At 35.4% G+C, this 26511-nt stretch overlaps 2 protein-coding genes and 1 non-coding gene across 3 annotated transcripts in view; 2 read left to right on the top strand and 1 right to left on the bottom strand.

Annotated features, from left to right (window-relative positions):
• The window catches only part of LOC143363222 (contactin), a 48795-nt gene extending 30125 nt beyond the window's left edge, over positions 1 to 18670 (bottom strand). Inside the window, exon 1 of the mRNA XM_076803824.1 lies at positions 18504 to 18670. The gene's annotated coding sequence lies outside the window, so the exon portion shown is untranslated. The remainder of the gene's footprint in view (positions 1 to 18503) is intronic.
• Trnad-guc (transfer RNA aspartic acid (anticodon GUC)) lies at positions 10238 to 10309 on the top strand. The gene has a single exon. It is a non-coding gene; the product is annotated as a tRNA-Asp (tRNA).
• Positions 18671 to 19420: 750 nt separating the features above from the next.
• LOC143363217 (succinate--CoA ligase [GDP-forming] subunit beta, mitochondrial-like) lies at positions 19421 to 25245 on the top strand. The gene is made up of 6 exons (XM_076803811.1): positions 19421 to 19863; positions 20399 to 20498; positions 20570 to 21165; positions 21334 to 21468; positions 23826 to 23954; positions 24051 to 25245. The coding sequence occupies exons 1-6, from the start codon at positions 19662 to 19664 to the stop codon at positions 24161 to 24163; spliced, it is 1275 nt and encodes a 424-aa protein (XP_076659926.1). The 5' UTR covers positions 19421 to 19661; the 3' UTR covers positions 24164 to 25245.
• Positions 25246 to 26511: the final 1266 nt, after the last annotated feature.

The following is a 26511-nucleotide window of genomic DNA, read 5'->3' as shown; positions in this document are numbered from 1 at the left end:
TAACTTCAAATTTTTTACATATACCCCAAAAAACGAGAAATGTAAAATAGTTTTGCTAAAAAACCTAGACGGCGACTTCGAGCCAGAAGAAATTTTAACGTACATGAAAAATCAGAAGACAGACGGACTTAATTTCATAAGCATATCCAACTTCAAAACCCGAAACTCAATAAAAAACAACAGAAGTCTGCCAATATTTTTAGTAAAGCTATCACCGGATAGCAACTTAGAAAAACTAAAAAACATCAAAGTAGTATTACACTCTGTAATCACTTGGGAAAAACTAAATAAATCGGTCCAAGTGCAATGCAGAAGATGTCAGAGAATAGGGCACGCCGCGGCTAACTGTAATTTAGATTATAGATGCGTGAAATGCGCCGAGAAACATAACCCGGGCGAATGCAAACTTCTCCCGTTAGACGACAAAAACAGATCCGAAAATATTGACAAACCGTACTGTGTAAACTGCAAAAATTTTGGGCATCCAGCATCGTACAGAGGCTGCCCAAAATTAAAAGAAATTAAACAGAAAATAGACGCAAGGAAAGAAAGCATGCAATTAGAGAAAAATAGAAAACAAACAATCAAAAGTAACTTCGTAAAAACAGGACTATCATTCAGTTCGGTTCTATCAAACAACCCCATAAAGAAACCAGCACCATCAGACCATTCAGACCAAACACATTCGCTTCCCAATAACCAGGCAAACCCAATCACACAAAATACATTACTCGAACAAATCAAACAAATCATAGAGTCCACGGTAAACACACAAACATCACGCCTTCTAACACAAATACAAGCAAATAGCAGTCGGATAAACACAATAGCCGACGCTTTAGAAATAGAATTCTAAATGGCTATAAACGCGGCCGGTAACACCAGTCAAAATAACCCGACCAGGATAATACCCCACCGCACCATAAAAATCATAGAAATAAACGTCAACTCCCTCATAACAAACGAACGAAGAGCATCACTCACAGATTTTCTCAAAGTGCACGACCCGGACGTAGTCCTTCTTTGCGAAACGAAGCTAAACGACAGGCACCGCGTTAACTTTAAAAACTACACTTTCCTTAGAAATGACAGGCCGAATGCTAAACAGGCTGGGGGAACTGGCATTCTAATTAAAAACAATATGAAATTCAAGCGCATCCAGCTAAACTGTCTCGAAAGTACGACCCTCGAATCAACCACCATACGTCTAAAAATTCAGCAAAATAACCTATTTATAATAGCAGCGTACGCCACCAGTAGTTGCAAGAAAGAGTTCATGGCAGAGCTTAAAATGATTTTCGACAAACTAGACCTACGGAAGACAAACAACTACTTCATAATAGCAGGCGACCTAAACGCTAAACACGCAGACTGGCACAACCCCATAGATAACAAAAGAGGAATTTCATTAAAACACTGGCTACAACAAAACCAAATAGAGTATAAAGTTTCACTATTAAATACAGCAGTCCCATCTTTCCCGATAAGTGGCGCCTTTATCGATATCTGCTTAGCAGACAGCAGAATCAAATTCCATAACCTCCCCACCCCTGGTAGACTAGAATCACACGACTACGACAGCGACCATAGAGCAGTTGAAATGACAATCTCCCTCAACACCGACGAACCGATGGAAATTGACGAACCAAACCCAATCATTAAATATAACTTCAACAAGGCTGACTGGTACGAGTTTAAAACCTGCCTAACGGAAATAGACGACACAGACATACCAAACAAAAGAAACTTGACAATCGAAGAAATAGACAATTACATTGAGAAACTTAACGAAAACATTAACACTGCTATAGACCGGACAATACCTCGCATCACAAACGACTACAACTCGACAGACCGATACATTAACCCAACCATAAAGAACCTTAGAAAGCTGAAAAGCTCATTGATAACCAGAGTAAACAGACTGACCGCAATAAATAACTACAACCCCTCAAATGACACACAAATATCCCTACTGAAATACGCACTGAAAAAGGTAAGATACGAAATCAAGAAGGCCTTCCATGACTCAGTAAGCAACTACTGGAAAAATAGAATCTCGAACATCTCAATACACAAACCCAGAGAACTGTTCCCGTCCATAAACACAATCTTCCGTCCAAAAGAATTCGAGACCATAGACACATTAAAAATCCATAGCTCCAATACAGAAATCATCACGAACACTGGTATAGACCGGGACAACATACAGATCGACGATGACGGCAACTTACAAATCCTTGACATAAACGACAAATTAAATGTTTTAGGCGCACATTTTGAGAAAGCCCATACACAAAACGACCATATGGGAAAACCACAACTAACGAACATAATTACGCAGAAAGTAAACACGATAAAATCTGAAATAGACGAAGACAGACGCAACGACAGAACGGTGTGCACATTCTCAGATACAAACAGAGCCGAAAATCCAAACCCCGACATAATACCACCTAACTACTTCACCTCAACATACGATCTAGCTTTCACATTAAAAAAAAACCTAAATAGTAAAAAATCATCCAGCTTCGACAATATTCCTAACATCGTATTAAAACACCTACCACCCCTATACATTTATAATTACAGCATAATATTCAATAACTGTCTAAACAGGGCGTACTTTCCAATAGCCTGGAAAACTGCTAAACTAATAGCTATAAAAAAAAAGGGGAAAAACAGCAGTGAACCGTCGAGTTACCGGCCAATCAGTCTTCTGCCCAACATAAGTAAAATATTTGAAGTCACGATAAACAAATCAATAGATTCCTTTTGCACAGACAATAGCTTAATACCCGAAACTCAATTTGGATTCCGATTCAAACATTCAACCATTCATGCTATCACCAAATTCACCTCGGACATATGTTGGGCCAGAAATGCCGGTGACTGCGTCGGCGCAGTATTCATAGATTTAGAGAAGGCTTTCGACACGGTTTGGCTGGATGGGCTTTTTTTCAAACTGACCAAAAAGAACTTCCCAATGCACCTCATCAAAATGATATGGGACATGGTGCACGGGAAGAAATTCTATGTCACCGAAGGTCACAACACCTCCTCCAAAATGTTCAAAGTGAAGAACGGTTTGCAACAGGGTACTGTCAATTCCCCCATCCTGTTCAGCCTGTACATGAGCGACCTTTTACAAATGTACGACCTGAATAGCGGCAACAATAAAGGGGCCATTGCATACGCGGACGACCTACTAATATATACCAGCGACGACAAACCATCTAGACTAAAAACACGACTACAGGACATATTCAACAAAATTCAGGATTACTTTCACACTTGGAGATTAAAAATAAATATAAACAAATGCGAAACGATATTATTCAGACCGTACATCTCAAATATCTCAGACGCGAACAACGACGTACGGACGCACTCAAAACACTTCCAATTACATGACAGCAACGACATTAACATAAAAATACCACACAAACAGGTTGTCCGTTATTTAGGCGTACATCTAGATTTCAGACTGAATTTCAACGAACACGTCAATATCCAAATTGACAAAGCGCAAAAGGCATTTGCGGCGAACAAACGTATCTTTTACTCCAAAGAGCTCAACAGAAAAGTAAAAATACTATGTTACAAACTTCTGATAAGACCCATCATAACATATGGCATCCCAATCTGGTTCAACATCAGCGCGAGCACGATGGAAAAGATACGAATGTTCGAACGCAAATGCCTAAGAGCCTGCCTAAACGCTTATAGAACGCCAGAATCAAACTACACAAAGAAAGTAAGCAACCACAAGCTATTAGAAAAAGCAGAAATCATCCGCATAGACCTATTCATGCTAAAACTAATCAGAAACCATTGGGCGAACATACGAAACATCGACAACAACAGTCTCATACACAGCTCCGTTTACCCCAACCCGCAATATTTCGAAAGAACCAGACAAACAGGATACACGCCTCCGGAATCATTCATTTACTTCGATAGCATAGGACTCATACAGAACACTAACAGCCAACCAATACTCTACCATTTCAATAGGAAAAATTACAATAAAAAAATCACATACAACAACGATATCAGATTTGATGATACAGAAATGAGATTCCGTTACAAACTGACAAAGTATGACTTACAAATTAATTATAAAGAAGACACCGAAAAATACTGGTGGCTAGATACAATAGACCGTTAGCAATTAAGTAGCTTATAAGAAACTCGTGCCAAATTGTAAAATACCCTAATTTAGATATAGTAATCGAACCGTGCCCTATCCTAGCATTAATTAAAGCGATATAGTCAGTAATTATACATTATAGACATTATAAATTTCTTCACTTTAGTTCTATTTGTATGTGCGTGATCGCGTTGTATGCAGAGTCTGTAATATATAGGTATGAATGTGTAGGTATGCAAGCGTGTAAATATGTACATAGAATATATTAGGCATAAACTAGATTAAGATACGCAATTGTTCCACCGAAACCAAAGTATCCAAAAAAGACAAGTTAGATATACAAATAATTAAATTAAGTAAGCGTCTCACTCCTCGATAGTATAGTGGTTAGTATCCCGTATCCCTTCAACCTCCGTCGGGGTAAGACGTGCCGAGAGAGCTGTCAACGACTCAGGTAGCCAAAGGGACACTTAGCAGAAGTGCGGATACAGTGCCGAAAAAGTGAAAGTTAAACGAAAAGAACAACGCAGTGCTTGTGCAAGAACAAAGTGTGGGGTGCACAAGCTGGACATACAAGTGAAATTGTTATAAAATATTAAGAAGTGATCGAAGATTTTAAAAAAATTGAGAGCGCGAACGCCGATCAAAGAGGGGCGGACGCCCCCGCAAAAACAAGTCTCACCCACCCGGACCAGGATGGAACCGATGCAACAAACACAATAAACAATCTGCCAACAAAAGTCAACATAGAAATCACAACCGCTCTGAAAAAAATAGCACAATGCAACGTTACACCCAGACATCTAGACAACCCACAAACGGCACATCTCATCAAACAGTTATTGAAAAATAATAGAAACACTAAGAGAATTAACCCTACACCAAATCTCTTTCTGAAAAAAGACGGAAAAAAGAAATCTGCACAAGAGGCATCAGAAATGGGAAAGCTAAAGAAGACATCAACGACCAACACACAGGCCTCAAAGGAGGAATCCAGCGAAAACAAGGCAAGCAACAGCAGCATGGACGCCAAAAAGCAAGATGATCTAATGAAAATTATAGAAAATCTTAACAGAACGATTGAAAGACTGTCTAAACAACTCGAAGAAGAGCGTTCAAAAAACAGCAAGAGAAACGAAGGTATCTCCTATTCCGACCCGAACCGATTCGCAGCGCTGGAGGTAGATGAACCTTACCCCCCATTAAGCGAAACGGTCGCCCAAAAAAAACGGAAGGACGCAGCCATCGCAGGTCAAAAAAGACCCAGAACGAGCGAGGACACACCGGACGCAACGAAGAAGATTGACATGACTCAACCCTCCACCTCAACCTCCAACTCCGCCGGAAAACCCCAGGTACCTGCCGGACAAAAGATAACACCTAGCGAGCCGAAGACCGACAGTGCCAAGCCACCCCCCATTACAATCACCGACCATGCCGCTAAATCCATCATCACCACTATAAAAAACGCAGGTATAACGGATAACTTTACAATAAAAAATATTGGCAATAATAGACACATACTCCAAACGCACAACATAATAGAATACAAAAAAATATGCATTACACTAAAAAACAATAACTTCAAATTTTTTACATATACCCCAAAAAACGAGAAATGTAAAATAGTTTTGCTAAAAAACCTAGACGGCGACTTCGAGCCAGAAGAAATTTTAACGTACATGAAAAATCAGAAGACAGACGGACTTAATTTCATAAGCATATCCAACTTCAAAACCCGAAACTCAATAAAAAACAACAGAAGTCTGCCAATATTTTTAGTAAAGCTATCACCGGATAGCAACTTAGAAAAACTAAAAAACATCAAAGTAGTATTACACTCTGTAATCACTTGGGAAAAACTAAATAAATCGGTCCAAGTGCAATGCAGAAGATGTCAGAGAATAGGGCACGCCGCGGCTAACTGTAATTTAGATTATAGATGCGTGAAATGCGCCGAGAAACATAACCCGGGCGAATGCAAACTTCTCCCGTTAGACGACAAAAACAGATCCGAAAATATTGACAAACCGTACTGTGTAAACTGCAAAAATTTTGGGCATCCAGCATCGTACAGAGGCTGCCCAAAATTAAAAGAAATTAAACAGAAAATAGACGCAAGGAAAGAAAGCATGCAATTAGAGAAAAATAGAAAACAAACAATCAAAAGTAACTTCGTAAAAACAGGACTATCATTCAGTTCGGTTCTATCAAACAACCCCATAAAGAAACCAGCACCATCAGACCATTCAGACCAAACACATTCGCTTCCCAATAACCAGGCAAACCCAATCACACAAAATACATTACTCGAACAAATCAAACAAATCATAGAGTCCACGGTAAACACACAAACATCACGCCTTCTAACACAAATACAAGCAAATAGCAGTCGGATAAACACAATAGCCGACGCTTTAGAAATAGAATTCTAAATGGCTATAAACGCGGCCGGTAACACCAGTCAAAATAACCCGACCAGGATAATACCCCACCGCACCATAAAAATCATAGAAATAAACGTCAACTCCCTCATAACAAACGAACGAAGAGCATCACTCACAGATTTTCTCAAAGTGCACGACCCGGACGTAGTCCTTCTTTGCGAAACGAAGCTAAACGACAGGCACCGCGTTAACTTTAAAAACTACACTTTCCTTAGAAATGACAGGCCGAATGCTAAACAGGCTGGGGGAACTGGCATTCTAATTAAAAACAATATGAAATTCAAGCGCATCCAGCTAAACTGTCTCGAAAGTACGACCCTCGAATCAACCACCATACGTCTAAAAATTCAGCAAAATAACCTATTTATAATAGCAGCGTACGCCACCAGTAGTTGCAAGAAAGAGTTCATGGCAGAGCTTAAAATGATTTTCGACAAACTAGACCTACGGAAGACAAACAACTACTTCATAATAGCAGGCGACCTAAACGCTAAACACGCAGACTGGCACAACCCCATAGATAACAAAAGAGGAATTTCATTAAAACACTGGCTACAACAAAACCAAATAGAGTATAAAGTTTCACTATTAAATACAGCAGTCCCATCTTTCCCGATAAGTGGCGCCTTTATCGATATCTGCTTAGCAGACAGCAGAATCAAATTCCATAACCTCCCCACCCCTGGTAGACTAGAATCACACGACTACGACAGCGACCATAGAGCAGTTGAAATGACAATCTCCCTCAACACCGACGAACCGATGGAAATTGACGAACCAAACCCAATCATTAAATATAACTTCAACAAGGCTGACTGGTACGAGTTTAAAACCTGCCTAACGGAAATAGACGACACAGACATACCAAACAAAAGAAACTTGACAATCGAAGAAATAGACAATTACATTGAGAAACTTAACGAAAACATTAACACTGCTATAGACCGGACAATACCTCGCATCACAAACGACTACAACTCGACAGACCGATACATTAACCCAACCATAAAGAACCTTAGAAAGCTGAAAAGCTCATTGATAACCAGAGTAAACAGACTGACCGCAATAAATAACTACAACCCCTCAAATGACACACAAATATCCCTACTGAAATACGCACTGAAAAAGGTAAGATACGAAATCAAGAAGGCCTTCCATGACTCAGTAAGCAACTACTGGAAAAATAGAATCTCGAACATCTCAATACACAAACCCAGAGAACTGTTCCCGTCCATAAACACAATCTTCCGTCCAAAAGAATTCGAGACCATAGACACATTAAAAATCCATAGCTCCAATACAGAAATCATCACGAACACTGGTATAGACCGGGACAACATACAGATCGACGATGACGGCAACTTACAAATCCTTGACATAAACGACAAATTAAATGTTTTAGGCGCACATTTTGAGAAAGCCCATACACAAAACGACCATATGGGAAAACCACAACTAACGAACATAATTACGCAGAAAGTAAACACGATAAAATCTGAAATAGACGAAGACAGACGCAACGACAGAACGGTGTGCACATTCTCAGATACAAACAGAGCCGAAAATCCAAACCCCGACATAATACCACCTAACTACTTCACCTCAACATACGATCTAGCTTTCACATTAAAAAAAAACCTAAATAGTAAAAAATCATCCAGCTTCGACAATATTCCTAACATCGTATTAAAACACCTACCACCCCTATACATTTATAATTACAGCATAATATTCAATAACTGTCTAAACAGGGCGTACTTTCCAATAGCCTGGAAAACTGCTAAACTAATAGCTATAAAAAAAAAGGGGAAAAACAGCAGTGAACCGTCGAGTTACCGGCCAATCAGTCTTCTGCCCAACATAAGTAAAATATTTGAAGTCACGATAAACAAATCAATAGATTCCTTTTGCACAGACAATAGCTTAATACCCGAAACTCAATTTGGATTCCGATTCAAACATTCAACCATTCATGCTATCACCAAATTCACCTCGGACATATGTTGGGCCAGAAATGCCGGTGACTGCGTCGGCGCAGTATTCATAGATTTAGAGAAGGCTTTCGACACGGTTTGGCTGGATGGGCTTTTTTTCAAACTGACCAAAAAGAATTTCCCAATGCACCTCACCAAAATGATATGGGACATGGTGCACGGGAAGAAATTCTATGTCACCGAAGGTCACAACACCTCCTCCAAAATGTTCAAAGTGAAGAACGGTTTGCAACAGGGTACTGTCAATTCCCCCATCCTGTTCAGCCTGTACATGAGCGACCTGTTACAAATGTACGACCTGAATAGCGGCAACAATAAAGGGGCCATTGCATACGCGGACGACCTCCTAATATATACCAGCGACGACAAACCATCTAGACTAAAAACACGACTACAGGACATATTCAACAAAATTCAGGATTACTTTCATACTTGGAGATTAAAAATAAATATAAACAAATGCGAAACGATATTATTCAGACCGTACATCTCAAATATCTCAGACGCGAACAACGACGTACGGACGCACTCAAAACACTTCCAATTACATGACAGCAACGACATTAACATAAAAATCCCACACAAACAGGTTGTCCGCTATTTAGGCGTACACCTAGATTTCCGATTAAATTTTAACGAACACGTCAACATCCAAATCGACAAAGCGCAAAAGGCATTTGCGGCGAACAAACGCATCTTTTACTCAAAGGACCTCAATAATAAAGTAAAAATCCTCTGCTATAAACTATTAATATGGCATCCCAATTTGGTTTAACATCAGCGCGAGTACGATGGAAAAGATAAGAATGTTCGAACGCAAATGCTTAAGAGCCTGCCTAAACGCCTATAGAACACCCGAATCAAATTACACAAAAAAAGTAAGCAATCACAAACTACTAGAAAGAGCAGAAATCATCCGCATAGATTTATTCATGCTAAAGTTAATCAGAAACCATTGGGCGAACATACGAAACATCGACAACAACAGTCTCATACACAGCTCCGTTTACCCCAACCCGCAATATTTCGAAAGAACCAGACAAACAGGATACACGCCTCCGGAATCATTCATTTACTTCGATAGCATAGGACTCATACAGAACACTAACAGCCAACCAATAATCTACCATTTCAATAGAAAAAATTACAACAAAAAAATCACATACAACAACGATATCAGATTTGATGATACAGAAATGAGATTCCGTTACAAACTGACAAAGTATGACTTAGAAATTAATTATAAAGAAGACACCGAAAAATACTGGTGGCTAGATACAATAGACCGTTAGCAATTAAGTAGCTTATAAGAAACTCGTGCCAAATTGTAAAATACCCTAATTTAGATATAGTAATCGAACCGTGCCCTATCCTAGCATTAATTAAAGCGATATAGTCAGTAATTATACATTATAGACATTATAAATTTCTTCACTTTAGTTCTATTTGTATGTGCGTGATCGCGTTGTATGCAGAGTCTGTGATATATAGGTATGAATGTGTAGGTATGCAAGCGTGTAAATATGTACATAGAATATATTAGGCATAAACTAGATTAAGATACGCAATTGTTCCACCGAAACCAAAGTATCCAAAAAAGACAAGTTAGATATACAAATAATTAAATTAAGTAAGCGTCTCACTCCTCGATAGTATAGTGGTTAGTATCCCCGCCTGTCACGCGGGAGACCGGGGTTCGATTCCCCGTCGGGGAGAATATTACTTTTGTTATTTTTAATGTTATTTTTACTTTTCATATCTTTTATATTTTAGCTTAGTATATTTGTACCCCACCCCCTGAAACTGTTGCAGCATAGGGATTCGCCTCCCTTATACTCACCCACAAAAATGGACCCAATATTATACATTGTAGCTTTAGATATATATGTTTTAGCAGTAAGTGCAATAGTTATATGACCGCCCAGACTGTGTGTACTCGTTAGGCGAGTCTTTAGTCTTAAGTTCCTATTTTATAAGCCACGCCTCCTTTTGTACGTTTAAGGAAATTTTTGTTCGGTTTCGTTGTTAAGTCTGTTGTTTTTTCTTTTTTTGTTTGTTGTTTGCTTATATATATTTATGTAAATGTTATTTTTTTTGGCTGAATAAACGTATGTTACAAAAAAAAAAAGTGGTTAGTATCCCCGCCTGTCACGCGGGAGACCGGGGTTCGATTCCCCGTCGGGGAGAATATTATTTTTTTTATTTTTAATGCTATCTTTACTTTTCATATCTTTTATATTTTAGCTTAGTATATTTGTACCCCACCCCCTGAAACTGTGGCAGCATAGGGATTCGCCTCCCTTATACTCACCCACAAAAATGGACCCAATATTATACATTGTAGCTTTAGATATATATGTTTTAGCAGTAAGTGCAATAGTTATATGACCGCCCAGACTGTGCGTACTCGATAAGCGAGTCTTTAGTCTTAAGTTCCTATTTTATAAGCCACGCCTCCTTTTGTACGTTTAAGGAAATTTTTGTTCTGTTTCGTTGTTAAGTCTGTTGTTTTTTCTTTTTTGTTTGTTGTTTGCTTATATATATTTATGTAAATGTTATTTTTTTTGGCTGAATAAACGTATGTTACAACAAAAAAAAAAAAAAAGTGGTTAGTATCCCCGCCTGTCACGCGGGAGACCGGGGTTCGATTCCCCGTCGGGGAGAATATTACTTTTGTTATTTTTAATGTTATTTTTACTTTTCATATCTTTTATATTTTAGCTTAGTATATTTGTACCCCACCCCCTGAAACTGTTGCAGCATAGGGATTCGCCTCCCTTATACTCACCCACAAAAATGGACCCAATATTATACATTGTAGCTTTAGATATATATGTTTTAGCAGTAAGTGCAATAGTTATATGACCGCCCAGACTGTGCGTACTCGTTAGGCGAGTCTTTAGTCTTAAGTTCCTATTTTATAAGCCACGCCTCCTTTTGTACGTTTAAGGAAATTTTTGTTCTGTTTCGTTGTTAAGTCTGTTGTTTTTTCTTTTTTTGTTTGTTGTTTGCTTATATATATTTATGTAAATGTTATTTTTTTTTTGGCTGAATAAACGTATGTTACAAAAAAAAAAAAAAAAAAAAGTGGTTAGTATCCCCGCCTGTCACGCGGGAGACCGGGGTTCGATTCCCCGTCGGGGAGAATATTACCTTTGTTATTTTTAATGTTATTTTTACTTTTCATATCTTTTATATTTTAGCTTAGTATATTTGTACCCCACCCCCTGAAACTGTTGCAGCATAGGGATTCGCCTCCCTTATACTCACCCACAAAAATGGACCCAATATTATACATTGTAGCTTTAGATATATATGTTTTAGCAGTAAGTGCAATAGTTATATGACCGCCCAGACTGTGCGTACTCGATAGGCGAGTCTTTAGTCTTAAGTTCCTATTTTATAAGCCACGCCTCCTTTTGTACGTTTAAGGAAATTTTTGTTCTGTTTCGTTGTTAAGTCTGTTGTTTTTTCTTTTTTGTTTGTTGTTTGCTTATATATATTTATGTAAATGTTATTTTTTTTTGGCTGAATAAACGTATGTTACAAAAAAAAAAAAAAAAAAGTGGTTAGTATCCCCGCCTGTCACGCGGGAGACCAGGGTTCGATTCCCCGTCGGGGAGAATATTATTTTTGTTATTTTTAATGTTATCTTTTATTTTTCATATATTCTACATTTTTAGCATAGTACATTTGTCCCCCACCCCCTGAAACTGTTGCAGCATAGGGATTCGCCTCCCTTATACTCACCCACAAAAGCGACCCAATAGTACACGTTGTAACAATAAATATATATGTTTTAGCAGTAAGTGCAATAGTTATATGACCGCCCAGACTGTGCGTACTCGATAAGCGAGTCTTTAGTCTTAAGTTCCTATTTTATAAGCCACGCCTCCTTTTGTACGTTTAAGGAAATTTTTGTTTTGTTTCGTTGTTAAGTCTATTGTTTTTCTTTTTTTGTTTGTTTGTTTGCTTATATATATTTATGTAAATGTTATTTTTTTTTTGGCTAAATAAACGTATGTTACAAAAAAAAAAAAAAAGTGGTTAGTATCCCCGCCTGTCACGCGGGAGACCGGGGTTCGATTCCCCGTCGGGGAGAATATTACTTTTGTTATTTTTAATGTTATTTTTACTTTTCATATCTTTTATATTTTAGCTTAGTATATTTGTACCCCACCCCCTGAAACTGTTGCAGCATAGGGATTCGCCTCCCTTATACTCACCCACAAAAATGGACCCAATATTATACATTGTAGCTTTAGATATATATGTTTTAGCAGTAAGTGCAATAGTTATATGACCGCCCAGACTGTGCGTACTCGATAGGCGAGTCTTTAGTCTTAAGTTCCTATTTTATAAGCCACGCCTCCTTTTGTACGTTTAAGGAAATTTTTGTTCTGTTTCGTTGTTAAGTCTGTTGTTTTTTCTTTTTTGTTTGTTGTTTGCTTATATATATTTATGTAAATGTTATTTTTTTTTGGCTGAATAAACGTATGTTACAAAAAAAAAAAAAAAGTGGTTAGTATCCCCGCCTGTCACGCGGGAGACCGGGGTTCGATTCCCCGCCGGGGAGAAGTTATATTTTTTTTGTTATTATATAGTATAATTTTAGTCTAGCAAATACGTATCACATATAAAAATCTTTTCTTTCTCTTCCCCCCCCCCCCCCTAAATATAAAACCGATTGTACAGCTCTCGTGCCTAGCTGCGCACATATCCCATAGCCATAATCTAGATAAGTATATCTCATAAGATAATCATGTAATAGCAAGAAGTGCACAAAAACAAACACTAGCGTTAAGACCATGCGTGCTCCGAAAACGGAGCCTTTAGTCTCATAAGTGTATTATACCTTGTTATACTTTTTTTTTTGTGTTTAAGTTTATTGTACCCGCTGTATATATTGTATTTATTGGCACAATAAACACATTGTTACAAAAAAAATTGTCGTTTTTCGTACTACGCAATTTTTGAAGACTGGACGATGTTTCTCTGAACTTAGGGATGCTTAATATTACATAATATATTTTTACGATAATTATAACTTAGTTTCTCACGGAAAAAACGCCGAAAAAAGTGGTTTTTAGTTTTTCTTACTATGACGCACCAAACGCAGGAATTTGAAAAAAATTGAGCATAATACTTAGGACAATATCTCATTGCTAAATTAATTCTGTTCTAGTGTCTCTTCGATTTCCATATGAAATCTGCATTTTTCCGATTTTTTTCGTGTTTTTCGATTTTTACAACCACAGTTTGCAACGGAAAAATCTGAAAACGATTCAAAGTATGTGGTTTGGTGTCAGAAATGTGTCAGATTTTTTTCAGAATTTTAAATTGTCATTAAATGGGGAAATTGAGCCAAAAACTGGATTTTCGTTTTTCCTCTATAACTACCCTTACAGATGAGCTATCGGGCTAAAACTTGGATGAAAGGTATCTTTTTTGGTAGGCTATCGAATGGCGCAAATTGGAATAAAATCCCTTCCAGGGCAGATTTGACTCCCAAACCCGGATATAGCCTTTGCTATTTATTTTTAAAAAATACATTTCGTAGAATTGTCATGATAATGTAAAACATACAGTTCACGACAAATGCACACCCTACAAATGTATTAATTTTTATGTAATAATATATATGTCGTAGATATAAAGACGTTAGTATTGAATTTGTTTTATCTGTAGAAACCCAAATATCATGAAAAATTGGTGCGACAAATGAATAACACACCCATAAATTTCAAAATATTTGTGAAACAGTAGAGAACTATGTAGCTTTTTATTCATATATGTCTTCAATTATTATTTATATGTCGTCTTCAATTATTATATGTCGACTTCATCGACCTTAGCAATTGCTTGAATAGTTATAATTGGATATTTTGTGAAAAATCAGTCCAACAGAATAATAGTACACATTGCATGTTTTCACTTCTCAGTTGAACACGAGCAACCGACTGTGCATAGATGTGCAAGATTTTTTTCAGAATTTTCAATTGAAGAAGATAAGAGAAATTAAGAAAAAACTGATTTTCTTTGTCACCCTATTACTACCCTCCATGTCGACATATAGGGTTGAAAATTGACACAAAGTATTTTCTTTACAAATTCAGTTTGGTTTAGGAGCACTTTTGACCTCCTTATCCGGATATACCCTTTGTAAAAGATGGGTCGCGGGAGGAAACTAACACATGAAGAAACACAAATAAGCTTGATATTATCAAAAGAAAACTGCTCAGTTTCAAAGATAGCTAAAGCACTTCTATTAGCAAATAGAAGTCAGAAAGTTTTTACCAATTTACTTAAAAGTCCACAAAATTACAGGAAAAAGAAATGTAGTAAACAATCTACAGCTTTAACAGAACGCGAAAAACAAACTATTTTAAGAGCTGCATCGAATACATTGATGACTGCAGGGCAGCTTGCTGATGTTGCTAGTGAAAACACAAATATTAGAAACGTGCAATGTGCTCTGCAACAGTACAGACATTTGCAACGGAAGAAACTGCAAAGAAAACCTTTAACAGAGGCGCATAAAAAGATGAAATTGCAGTTTGTGGAAGAACATATGCATTGAAAAAAGAAATGGAGAAAAGTACGGTTTAATGCTGAAAAGAAATTTAATATGGATGCACCCGATGGATAGTTATTATTATATAATTTACAAAGAAAACAAAAATTTCGAGCCATCTGCAGATGGGCGGTGGAGGAGTCATGATATGAACCATTAATGGCTTTCATAGGAAAACAGACATAAAATTTATTTATAAGTGGTAAACTAATTAGTAAAAAATATTTATAATTGATCATTGAAGAATTTGCAACATGTGCATGAAGAATCTGTGGAGAAAAATGTGTTTCAATGGGATAGTGCTGTGGTCCATACTACAAAAGTAGCAGAAGCTTATTTTAAAATCAACAATATTACACTTTTAAAATATCCAGCACGTTCCCCAGATATAAACATAATAGAAAACTGTTGGGTAGATCATGCTAGAGCTGTTTATGCTAAAAAAAAACAGTTCAATAGCATAAATGAACTGAAAGCATATATTTTACTAGAGTGGGGAAAAGTAAATTAAAAAAGGATTTGAAAACTTTTTAATTCAATTCCAAAAGGAATTCATTTAATTATAAGAAATTCTGGGGCTCTACAAAATATTAAATATCCATTTCTTCTGGTCAGTAGTAATAAATTTTTATTATTTAAAATAGTGTGCTATTCATTTGTCGCACTTGTTTTTTATAATATTTATGTTTGTACAGATAGAACAAATTCAATGAATTCAAATTCATCTCTATATCAACATAGCAAAAAGTGATACACAAAATCATGTATCATATATATCAGGCATGCTCAACGATGGCTCACAGAACAGATTTGGCTGCTTCTCCTCTTTGCCTGCTCAGCGAGTTAATACCCACCGTGTCCACTCTGACTTTTCCTTCGGGATGTACATGTATGTACATGAATACATAGTAATGGTGAGTAAACTGACGGTGCAGCAGTCGTAAGCCTCGTGCCAAAGGAAAAGTCAGAGTTGACATAGTGGGGACTGACTAGCCGAGCAGGTGAAGAGGGGAAGCAACCACGTTTGTTCCGCGAACCTTTGTTGAGTAGGCCTGATATGCATGCTGTTCGTGATAATTTGTACCAGCGTTTTTTTTTTATAAAAGATAAACATTAGAAAAAAACCGAAGAGGAGGTAGTTGTAGTATATTTTAGTAGCAATATGATAGCGTATCTCAATTTTTTGTATTTTTAATATTTTTCTAGAAACAAAGGTGACCTTCATTTTTTTAAATGAAATGCTACATATTTGTTTACGTCAAATGAAAACGGACGTTGAGACGGGTTCAACCATGTAGTATACTATGGTTTTCAGGGTCATACAAGGGCAGAAATAAAACAAATAGACTTAACAATTCGTAGTATTGTATTTACTAGTATGTTGTAGTGATAAGACTACATCTCGTGTTCAATGTGACTTCCACTGACTATATGAATGTTTATGTTTTGAAAAGACAAGCTTATTCCTTTTATTCCAGTACAGTTGTGCGAAACAACCAGCCAAACCATACATTATCATTATGTATTGTTATTTTACACAGGAAAAAATGGATATGTTAAATGTTTTTTACGAGTGTAATAAAAATAAGAGATAAATAGTGTACAAAGAAAGATATCCACAGAGAGTACAACCTGGTGAAATTCAGTTTCTCCATCTTAATAAACGTTTCAATGAAACAGGATCTGTAGTAGAGTCAAAACATCAGAGGATCCGTCGAAAGACTCCTTCAGAAAACAAACAACTAGAAATACTTTTTTATTTTCAAGAAGATCCATCTACTTCGATAACAAAAGTGGCTAGACTATGTGATATTTCATTGCATCAACACATAATCGTACAATTGTATGATTATAAACCTTTCAAATATCACAAAGTACAAAGTCTCCAACAATCTGATTATCTATGACATACTGAATTTTGTAATTGGTTCCTAACAAATAACATGAACGATTCCAATTTTTATAGAAAAATATTATGGACAGATGAATCCAGTTTTGATAATAACATCATGTGTAATCAACATAATGCTCACTTTTGGACGACTGAGAATCTGAAATTGAAAAAACAGACAAATTTCCAAGTGCAATTCAGAACAAATGCTTGGCATGGAATTATTGACAACATTTTAGTAAGTCCATATTTTTACACTGGAATTCTAAATGGAAATAAGTATTTACAATTTCTAAATTGTGAATTCCAAAATTACTGGTAATCACTGCCATTGATTCTTGTACGAGAGATGTACTTCCTACAGGAAGGCTTCCTACTGCTCCTCCTCATAATTATAGATCGGTAAATCATTTTTTACATAATATGTTTAACGATAAATGGATCGGAACATACGAACCTATAAAATAGCCTACAAGATCCCCAGACTTGTCACTACTAGATTTTTTTTGTGGGGACATATTAAAGATATTGTTTACACTACACCACGGAGAAATTTGGACGACTTGCAAACTAAGATAAAAGAAGTTTGTGCATCCATATCTAGTGCAACATTGGCAGCAACTACCAGGAATGTAGTCAGCAGAACTCAGAAATGCATTTTTGCTAATGGAAGTCACATTGAACACGAGATGTAGTCTTATCACTACAACATACTAGTAAATACAATACTACGAAATGTTAAGTCTATTTCTTTTATTTCTGCCCTTGTATGATCCTGAAAACCATAGTATACTACATGGTTGAACCCGTCTCAACGTCCGTTTTCATTTGACGTAAACAAATATGTAGCATTTCATTTAAAAAAATGAAGGTCACCTTTGTTTCTAGAAAAATATTAAAAATACAAAAAATTGAGATACGCTATCATATTGCTACTAAAATATACTACAACTACCTCCTCTATAGTTTTTTTCTAATGTTTACGTTTTACGAAAAAAACGTTGGTACAAATTATCGCAAACACCTGCATATAATAACCGTGTGTTATTTATTTGTCACGGACTGTAAATACAAACGAAAGTAAGAACGGACATTTCACATTAATAAAGATTATTCCATAAATTTGTTAAAAATTTAATTCATCTAATTATTTGACCTTAATATGTTATTTTAATTTGATTCCAATTTTTCTATACACGTATTATGTATAAAATTGTACTTTGTAATATCTTAGTAAAAAAAGTTCATGCTTTACTATAAAATAATTTGAATAAGTTAATTTTCCAGAACCATTGATTAAATGTTTACACCATCCTCGTAGAGGAGTTAGGGAGTGGCAGTATCGTATACGTAAATAATGAGTACTAAATATACACGGTAAAACACAAACACCATTCTAAACCTTTCTATAAGTGTAGAATTATAAAGATTGAATATTCGTTACCTTAGATTAATTTTAGCTGAAATATACGTGCAAGAAATCAATTTCTGATAAATGCAAAATTCGGCGTCCTTTAGGCACGAACGAGACACTGTTAAAGACTGCCAGCCCCTGTGCTATTCAGTGACATAGACAAGTGGGTCCCAGGTGGGTCCTGGTACCGGTCGGTAATTTCGCCTCGTAACCCCACACACGAGATACATTACTCGTCTGTGGTGGCTGGCAACTTTGTAAATATCTTGTCGGTGCTATACCTCGTTTGTGACAGTACATCGTCGGTGCTGGCAGTCTCGGTATGTAGGTTCTGTTCCAGGGTAAAAGGTGATGCAGGTTCTATTCCAGGCTAAAAGATGATTCAGGAAAAAGTCGAGACACCAGAACCCCGGGCGTGAGCACTCTCATTTCCTCTCTGACCCTACGCTATTGGTGAATTGTCACAGTTGCGGTAAATTTGAAATTATTCACATATTGTAAATAATCGCTTTTGATCTTTATCTTATGTTTATTTGCAAAAACATTTCTGATATGTTCTTTATCTATTCCCGATAACACTAAATATGTAAAATCTGGTTAAATCCAATTTAATTTAGAGTACTTTGTCTACTTATCTGACTAAACTTGTTTGATTGCTTATTCTACTGCATACGTATTCAGATTTATTCTTTTTATGTGATATGTAAAAATCTTGGAAAGATAAAAAGATGTTTGTACACATATATTTGAGTTCAAAGTAATAATAATAATATATTTAATAAACTACAAATTTAGCGGAGCAGTTATATGTTTTATACAATACAAACATAATAAACTGAAAACATGCATATATTTAATACGTATTTTTACTAATTAATTAAACATATTAAATATATGTACATATCTCTATATATTAATTTGATTCGATTTAGAGGTTAAAAAGATTGTGCAACGCACCGCTTATTTATATTTGAGATATAGCCACTTTGTAGTTAATGTTAAGAACCGGTGATTACTTTAAAGATATAAATGAGAATATATTACGTGTAAAATCGTCGTAATTACATGTTTTAACGACAAATTATTGTATTTCAATCCGAGTGATTTTAATTCGTAAATAAGTTCAAGTATTTATTAGAAAAGCAATTTTTATCGGTATTTTCTAAAGCGTTAAAAGTAGGGTTAAACATGTTCCGTATTGCTTGCCGAAAATCTTTCAATTCAATCGAAATTTTGAAAAAGGGTCTAATAATGAATAATAAACAAATGAGATATTTGAATTTACTTGAATATCAAAGTAAAGAACTTCTCAGAGATTGTGGAGTTTCTGTACAAAACTTTGCTCTTGTTGATGACTTAAAAAAAGCGAATTCTGCATTAGAATCATTGCGTTAGTATTTATTCTTAACTATTATTTTGTGCATGTAATGGTTTATGTTATTAATTTCATCTTTTCATATGTGAAATTGATAATTTGCTATTTCAATGTACACATTACATTTAATATAAACTAGATCAAAGACATAGAATGAAAGATAGTAATGAAATACTTGCTGTAAAAATACTTAAAAGTAAAAAGTAAAAGTAAAAAATACTTAATAAAAATACTTGCTTTAAAAATTATAGGTCTTGTAACAATAGTATAATATTTTTAATTGATAGTACTTGTCATGTACCTAGGAATTTTTCAAATAGTAAACTCTTGAATATTTTAAATGTACAGAATAAAAAGAAAAATGAAGTCAACATACATTGTAGTTTGAAAATGAACAATTTATAATATTGTAACTGTTTCTATGTATATGCAAAGAATAATTTGTATTTTTAATAATTACGAACATATTATTACAAACATATTTATCAATATGTATTGTAATGATTTATGTCTGCTTATATAAATATATCTACTTAATTCTATTTATTAGGTGCTGATGAATTTGTTATAAAAGCTCAAGTATTAGCTGGTGGTCGTGGCAAAGGATGGTTCAACAATGGTTTCAAAGGTGGTGTGCACCTCATAAAGGAGTAAGTGAAATAATACCAAATATGAAATGAAAGAAAATATATGTCTCATTCATGTCGTGTTCTATTAATAGCCGTAAAGCAGTTGTAGATGTTGTGAAAAATATGTTAGGTCATCGTTTGATTACAAAACAGACTTCAAAAGATGGCATATTGGTACAGAAAATAATGATTGCTGAATCTGTAAACATTGCACGGGAAACATATATTTGCATTCTTATGGACAGACAGCACAATGGTCCTGTGTTAATTGCTTCACCAGCAGGTGGCATGGATATTGAAACTGTTGCTGAAAAGAATCCAGAATTAATAAAAACAGTACCACTTGACATTTATTATGGAATTGATGATGATATTGCTAAGGATGTTAGCACCTTCCTGGGTTTTGTGGATCCAGATATTCAAAGAAAGACAATATATGAATTAAAAAATTTATGGAAACTATTTGTAGATATTGATGCTTTGCAAGTAGAAATTAATCCATTGGTTGAAACTACTGACAAGCAAGTTGTAGCTGTTGATGCAAAAATTGCATTTGACGATAATGCTCAATTTCGACAACAAGAATTGTTTGCTTTGGAAGATAACGATGAAAGAGACCCACGGGAAGTAGATGCGTCACGGTTTAATTTGAATTATATTAGTATGGATGGCGATATAGGATGTTTAGGTACAGTATAGAATTATATAGTGTTTTTCTGTTAAAGAAAGAAACTACATTATATTGCTTTTGTCTAAGAAAAAGTTAGATAATATTTTTGAAATATACAAATGGCAGCAAAAAAACTTATTTCTTATTTTAATGTATTTAAAATACAACATTGCTTATTATGTTTAGTTAATGGTGCTGGATTGGCTATGGCAACTATGGACATAATTAAACTAAATGGTGGATCTCCAGCAAATTTTTTGGATGTTGGTGGAAGTGTTAAAGAAAATCAAGTTTATCAAGCATTTAGAATACTCAGTGAAGGTATGCATAACAACTATTGAAGAATCTAGTTATTATTATCCAACCATGCAACCAAGTGTTGCTAATAAATGCTACTTATTCACAAAGAAGCAGTAAAACTGTAATTTTGGTATTTGAATTAAATCTTTTTGAGGTGTATGAAAAGATATCCAAAATAATATGAATAATGTTTTGTTTCCAAAACACACGTTACTAATTATACTTTTATATTTACTAATTATACTAATTATAGTTTTCTAAATTATACTTTGTCTTTTGTTCATATTTTCCAACAAAAGGCCCATACAATTAAACATTAAAAAAAATAAAAATTTAGTTTATTTAGACTTATACATATAATATTTTTAGTTGTTTAACAAGGAATTCTTTTCATCTTCTATTTTTTTCTAACCAGAAAGTTTAATATTGTGTAATATGTAATAAATGAAATGAAATGTAAGGAATTGTTTTGTGATAAAACAAAGTAGGAAAGACATAATTCAAAAAGCAAAACAAAAGTACTACAAATTCGACTACAGGCTCAAATTTAATTGAAAGCATAACAGGTTTTGAAAGCATAACAGGTTTTGAAAGCATACACTTGACAATTTGATTTCAAATAACAATAATCCAGTTCTAATGATTGACATTCAACCCCATAATATTCCAAATTTTAACAGTTACTGGTTCTTGAAGATGAGGGAAAATGTTTTAAAATATTTTGAGTTGGTTGAGATGATTTTTATTTTGTACAGAAAAAAGGTTCCACGAAAATATCACAAATACAGTTTTTACTGTTTTTTTAATGTCTGTGACTGTGGAGTAACTGATGGAAATTGATAGGTTCATTGGCAACACAGTTTCTTTTATCATACAAAAGTCTCATTCATTTTTAACATAGATATTTCCTATTCTAATAGGATCTGTCATGTCTATCGTTGTTTCCATTGCTATATGGAAAAACTTTTAATTTGCTTGGTAATATGATAATAATTTTAGGTAACTAAGGCTATAACCAGGTTTGGGGGTTAAATTCGCCCCTGGCCCGATTTTATTCGAGCTTGAACCATTCGGTAGCCTACCAAAAAAGAAACTTTTCTCCTAAATTTCAGCCCGAAACTTTATCTGTAAGGGTAGTTATAGAGGAAAATAAAAATACCAGTTTTGGCCAATTTTCCCTACTTTATGACAATTCAAAATTCTGAAAAAAATCTGACACATTTCGGACACCAAACCCCTAATTAGGAATCGTTTTCAGATTTTTCCGTTGCAAACTTTGGTTGTAAAAAATGGAAAACACGAAAAAAATCGAAAAAAATGCAGATTTCATGTAGAAGTTGAAGAAACACTGTAGAATAGAGAGAGAGAGAAACGAGAGAGAAACACTTTACTCAGTATAAGAAGTTCGCGTTAAGGAATTAACAAGAAGATGTGTGGTCGAGGGTGTAGCGAGAAATGTTGGTAATCAGTAGGTTGTTGGTTCGAGCCTCGCTGTCGACATTTTGTTATTTTCATTGTTTAAATAGAAAATGCATGTTAAAGATATTATAGAAAATTTAGTAGAAGACGTGCGTTGTCTTCTTTTATTTATACTTCTCGGCATTGTTGGGTTTTCCGGTCGACCTTTACCTGGATTATTGTTTCCCATGCTTTTACGATGAGTATCATCCTGGCCTTTTGCATTTATTAACACGTTGAATGTTTTCATAATATACTTTTAAGATTCAGAAAAGATAAGTATAACTTAGTTTCTCACGGAAAAAACGCTGGAAAAAGTGGTTTTTATTTTTTTCAATTATGATGCACCGAACTCAGGACTCTGAAAAAAATTGAGTATAATACTTACGACAATATCTCATTGCTAAATTAAGTCTGTAGTAGTGTCTCTTCAACTTCTACATGAAATCTGCATTTTTTTCGATTCTTTTCGTGTTTTTCATTTTTTACAGCCAGAGTTTGCAACGGAAAAATCTGAAAACGATTCCTGATATGGGCTTGGTGTCCGAAATGCGTCAGGTTTTTTTCAGAATTTTGAATTGTCATTAAATAGGGAAAATGGGCCAAAACTGGTGTTTTGATTTTCCTCTATAAGTACCCTTACAGATGAGGTTTCTGGATGAAACTTGGCAGAAAGGTTTCTGTTTGGTGGGTTATCGAATGGTTCAAACTCGATTAAAATTGGGCCGGAGTCGTATTTGTCCCCCAAACCCGGTTATAGCCTTTAAAAAGAGTATATTATAGAAATTATTTAAATATTTTTCACTAGCATTACGTATTAGTACAGTTGACGTTTAGTACTTTAGTAAAAATGCATTTTCTACCTAAATTTAAACAATTATTGAGGATCATTTTAATTGCCTTTTCTGATATATGTTTAGATCCAAAAGTAAAAGCCATTCTTGTAAATGTATTTGGCGGTATTGTAAATTGTGCTACAATAGCCAAAGGAATTATTTCAGCATTTCGTAATTTTAAACTTCAGATTCCCCTTGTTGTCCGCTTAGAAGGTAACTACTGTTTTATTTCTATTGTACTAACTTTTTCCATTACATGTTTTTATTTATTTTTCCATCGTTTTTAAAAATCGATTCTTCTTAAATCAGGTACAAATGTCAACGAGGCAAAGGAACTTCTTGAGGAAAGTGGTTTACCAATTATTACAGCTAATGACTTGGATGAAGCAGCAAAAAAAGCAGTTAATTCTGTAAAAATTTAGATTTCTTAATCTCTCTCTTTTTAATATTACTTTTCTTTTACTAAGACTGGGAATTTGGAAAGACTGGGAAATATAAAAGTTTAATAAAAAAAACCTACAAGTAAAGAGAGATTATCAAGCTTTTATATATACTGAAAATATTAGATTTCTTTAAATAGTATATTTTATATATAATAACTACGATAACATACAATCAAAATGAAAAGATTACAACATTTTATAATATTTTGTAATATACATATAAACGCATTAATTAACACTTTCGAGACAGCTGTTGCTATTTGGCAACGCTTATAAAAGCACCCCGCATCAAAGCCGAGCTCGGGAACTGGAGACATCAAAACTAGTGCCGCAACATTAATCGATACCAATTATAAACTCTGTTTAAGATCTTCTTTATCTCGAGGTTCAGTTCATGCTGTCTGAACCGTCCTAAACATGTTGAACATACGTTTCTGATTACTGAACACCTAGATTTAAGTATTAGGCCGCTATTAGACTAGGCCAAAGGTGGCGTAACCAAGTTACTCTACCTGTGGCTCGGTACGCCTTGGGACAGTGAAGCAAATGTAGCCTATTAGACCACGGCAACTCGTGGCTTCGTCAAAAATTGTTGCCGAGCTGGTGGACGGCCTCGGTAACCGGCCGGGCAACATTCGGTGGCGTCGCCATCAGTCGGGGCGTTATTTTATATGCAGCGTATTAGACTAAGCCACCAATTGCGCCACCAGCATTGCGAGAGCATCAACAATTGACGTCATAGCATCGAGAGTAAGAAAACGACCGAACGAAAGCGTTGCATCGATAGCGGAAGTAAACGCGTTTCTTGTTACGATGGTACAACCAGTGGCTGATTTATTGAAGCCCTTCAATTCGGTGGTGCCACCAGTTTGCGTCCGGTGTTGCGCCACCAGTGGCCTGGTCTAATAGCGACCTTATTCATGTAATTTGTGTTCCATTGGATATGTGTATACTGTTAGATACTTTAATTTAATTTTATAAATCAACTCGAACTGATAGTTTATATACTTTTTTAATAAATGTTATTTGTATACAAAGAGGAAATAAACAGTTTTGTATGTGTATGTTATATTTTCAGTATTTACGTAGAAACATACATTTATTTATGTGTTAGAGATAGCAAAATAACTAAAACGTATTGCAATAGGCTAAAATGAAGTAAAGTACGGATATAATTTTCGTGTGTGTACAAAACTATTAAAAACGCACATATTAGCAACTGTGAATTTTGAATTGACAAGTCTTTAGAGATGTTTTCGCTACTACGGTTCGAACAACACTGATGTTACGCAAGATTTTTCTGAAAAGTGAAGTGAGGTGATAATAAGAAGGGGGCTCGTAGTCATTCGTTTGGAACAAATGCGGCCGATCGTTGCTATGATTTTTCAGCCGGCGAGCGTCACGCGAAGCGTCTTCGGACGGCAGTTTTTCGACAGTCGTCATAAAGGTCGTACTCTGATTCCCGTGACAGAGTGATTGATATTTTGTGAATCATTAATTATTCTCATTTAAGAAAATAAAGGTACAACATTAATCTACGCACCTTTTTCCTACAAAAGTTTGGGGGGGGGGCATTACGTAGGTCGAAAATGCACGCCGTAACACGCTTACGAAAACGATGGGGTGGTCAGACGAAAAACAGGACACGAGAGGGACCGCTGTGTTACGTCTTTTATTAATTTCGCAGAAAAAGGAATTTTTGGAGCTTGTAGGAAAAAGAATGTTTGAACCCATAGATTTGTGTATATATAGATTATATACTATATATAGATTTGTATATATGTAGGAATAAAGCCGGCTAATATGCAGATATTTATTGGCAATAGACAATATGTTTTTACACTCAACTTTTACAACCAAAACACACCTAGACGATAACGATCACGACACTAATTCTAAATTTTATCGACTACACGACTTTCTCTCACGATCTCTATCGATACTCTGTTCGCGCTGCCTTTTCTGCCCTGTTTTATAGCGTTCGTCTTGTTTGTTCATTTTCCGGGGCAACGGTCGCTTTTCCTAGGCGCGATTCGTCTTCTTTATTTATTTTCCGGGGCAACGGCCGCTACCTTTAAACATTCGGCGGCTCTCGCGTCCCCGCCGCTCGCCCTTCGTCCGTCCACACACACACATCCATCCATCCATCTCACATATATATTAAAAAATGTTGTAAATTTACAGTGTGTGTATGCGTATTTACATTATGTATGTGTGTGTGTGTTATTTAGATTATGTTTGTGTGTCAGTGTAATTGTTCCTGTATTGGTGATAGTGGATCTGGTATGTGGTGCTCTAATAATATAAAATATAGAACTTGCGGGTCC

Source organism: Halictus rubicundus, unplaced genomic scaffold, assembly GCF_050948215.1.
Source record: "Halictus rubicundus isolate RS-2024b unplaced genomic scaffold, iyHalRubi1_principal scaffold0028, whole genome shotgun sequence".
NCBI lineage: Eukaryota > Metazoa > Arthropoda > Insecta > Hymenoptera > Halictidae > Halictus > Halictus rubicundus.
This window is presented reverse-complemented; position numbering and strand designations above follow the sequence as displayed.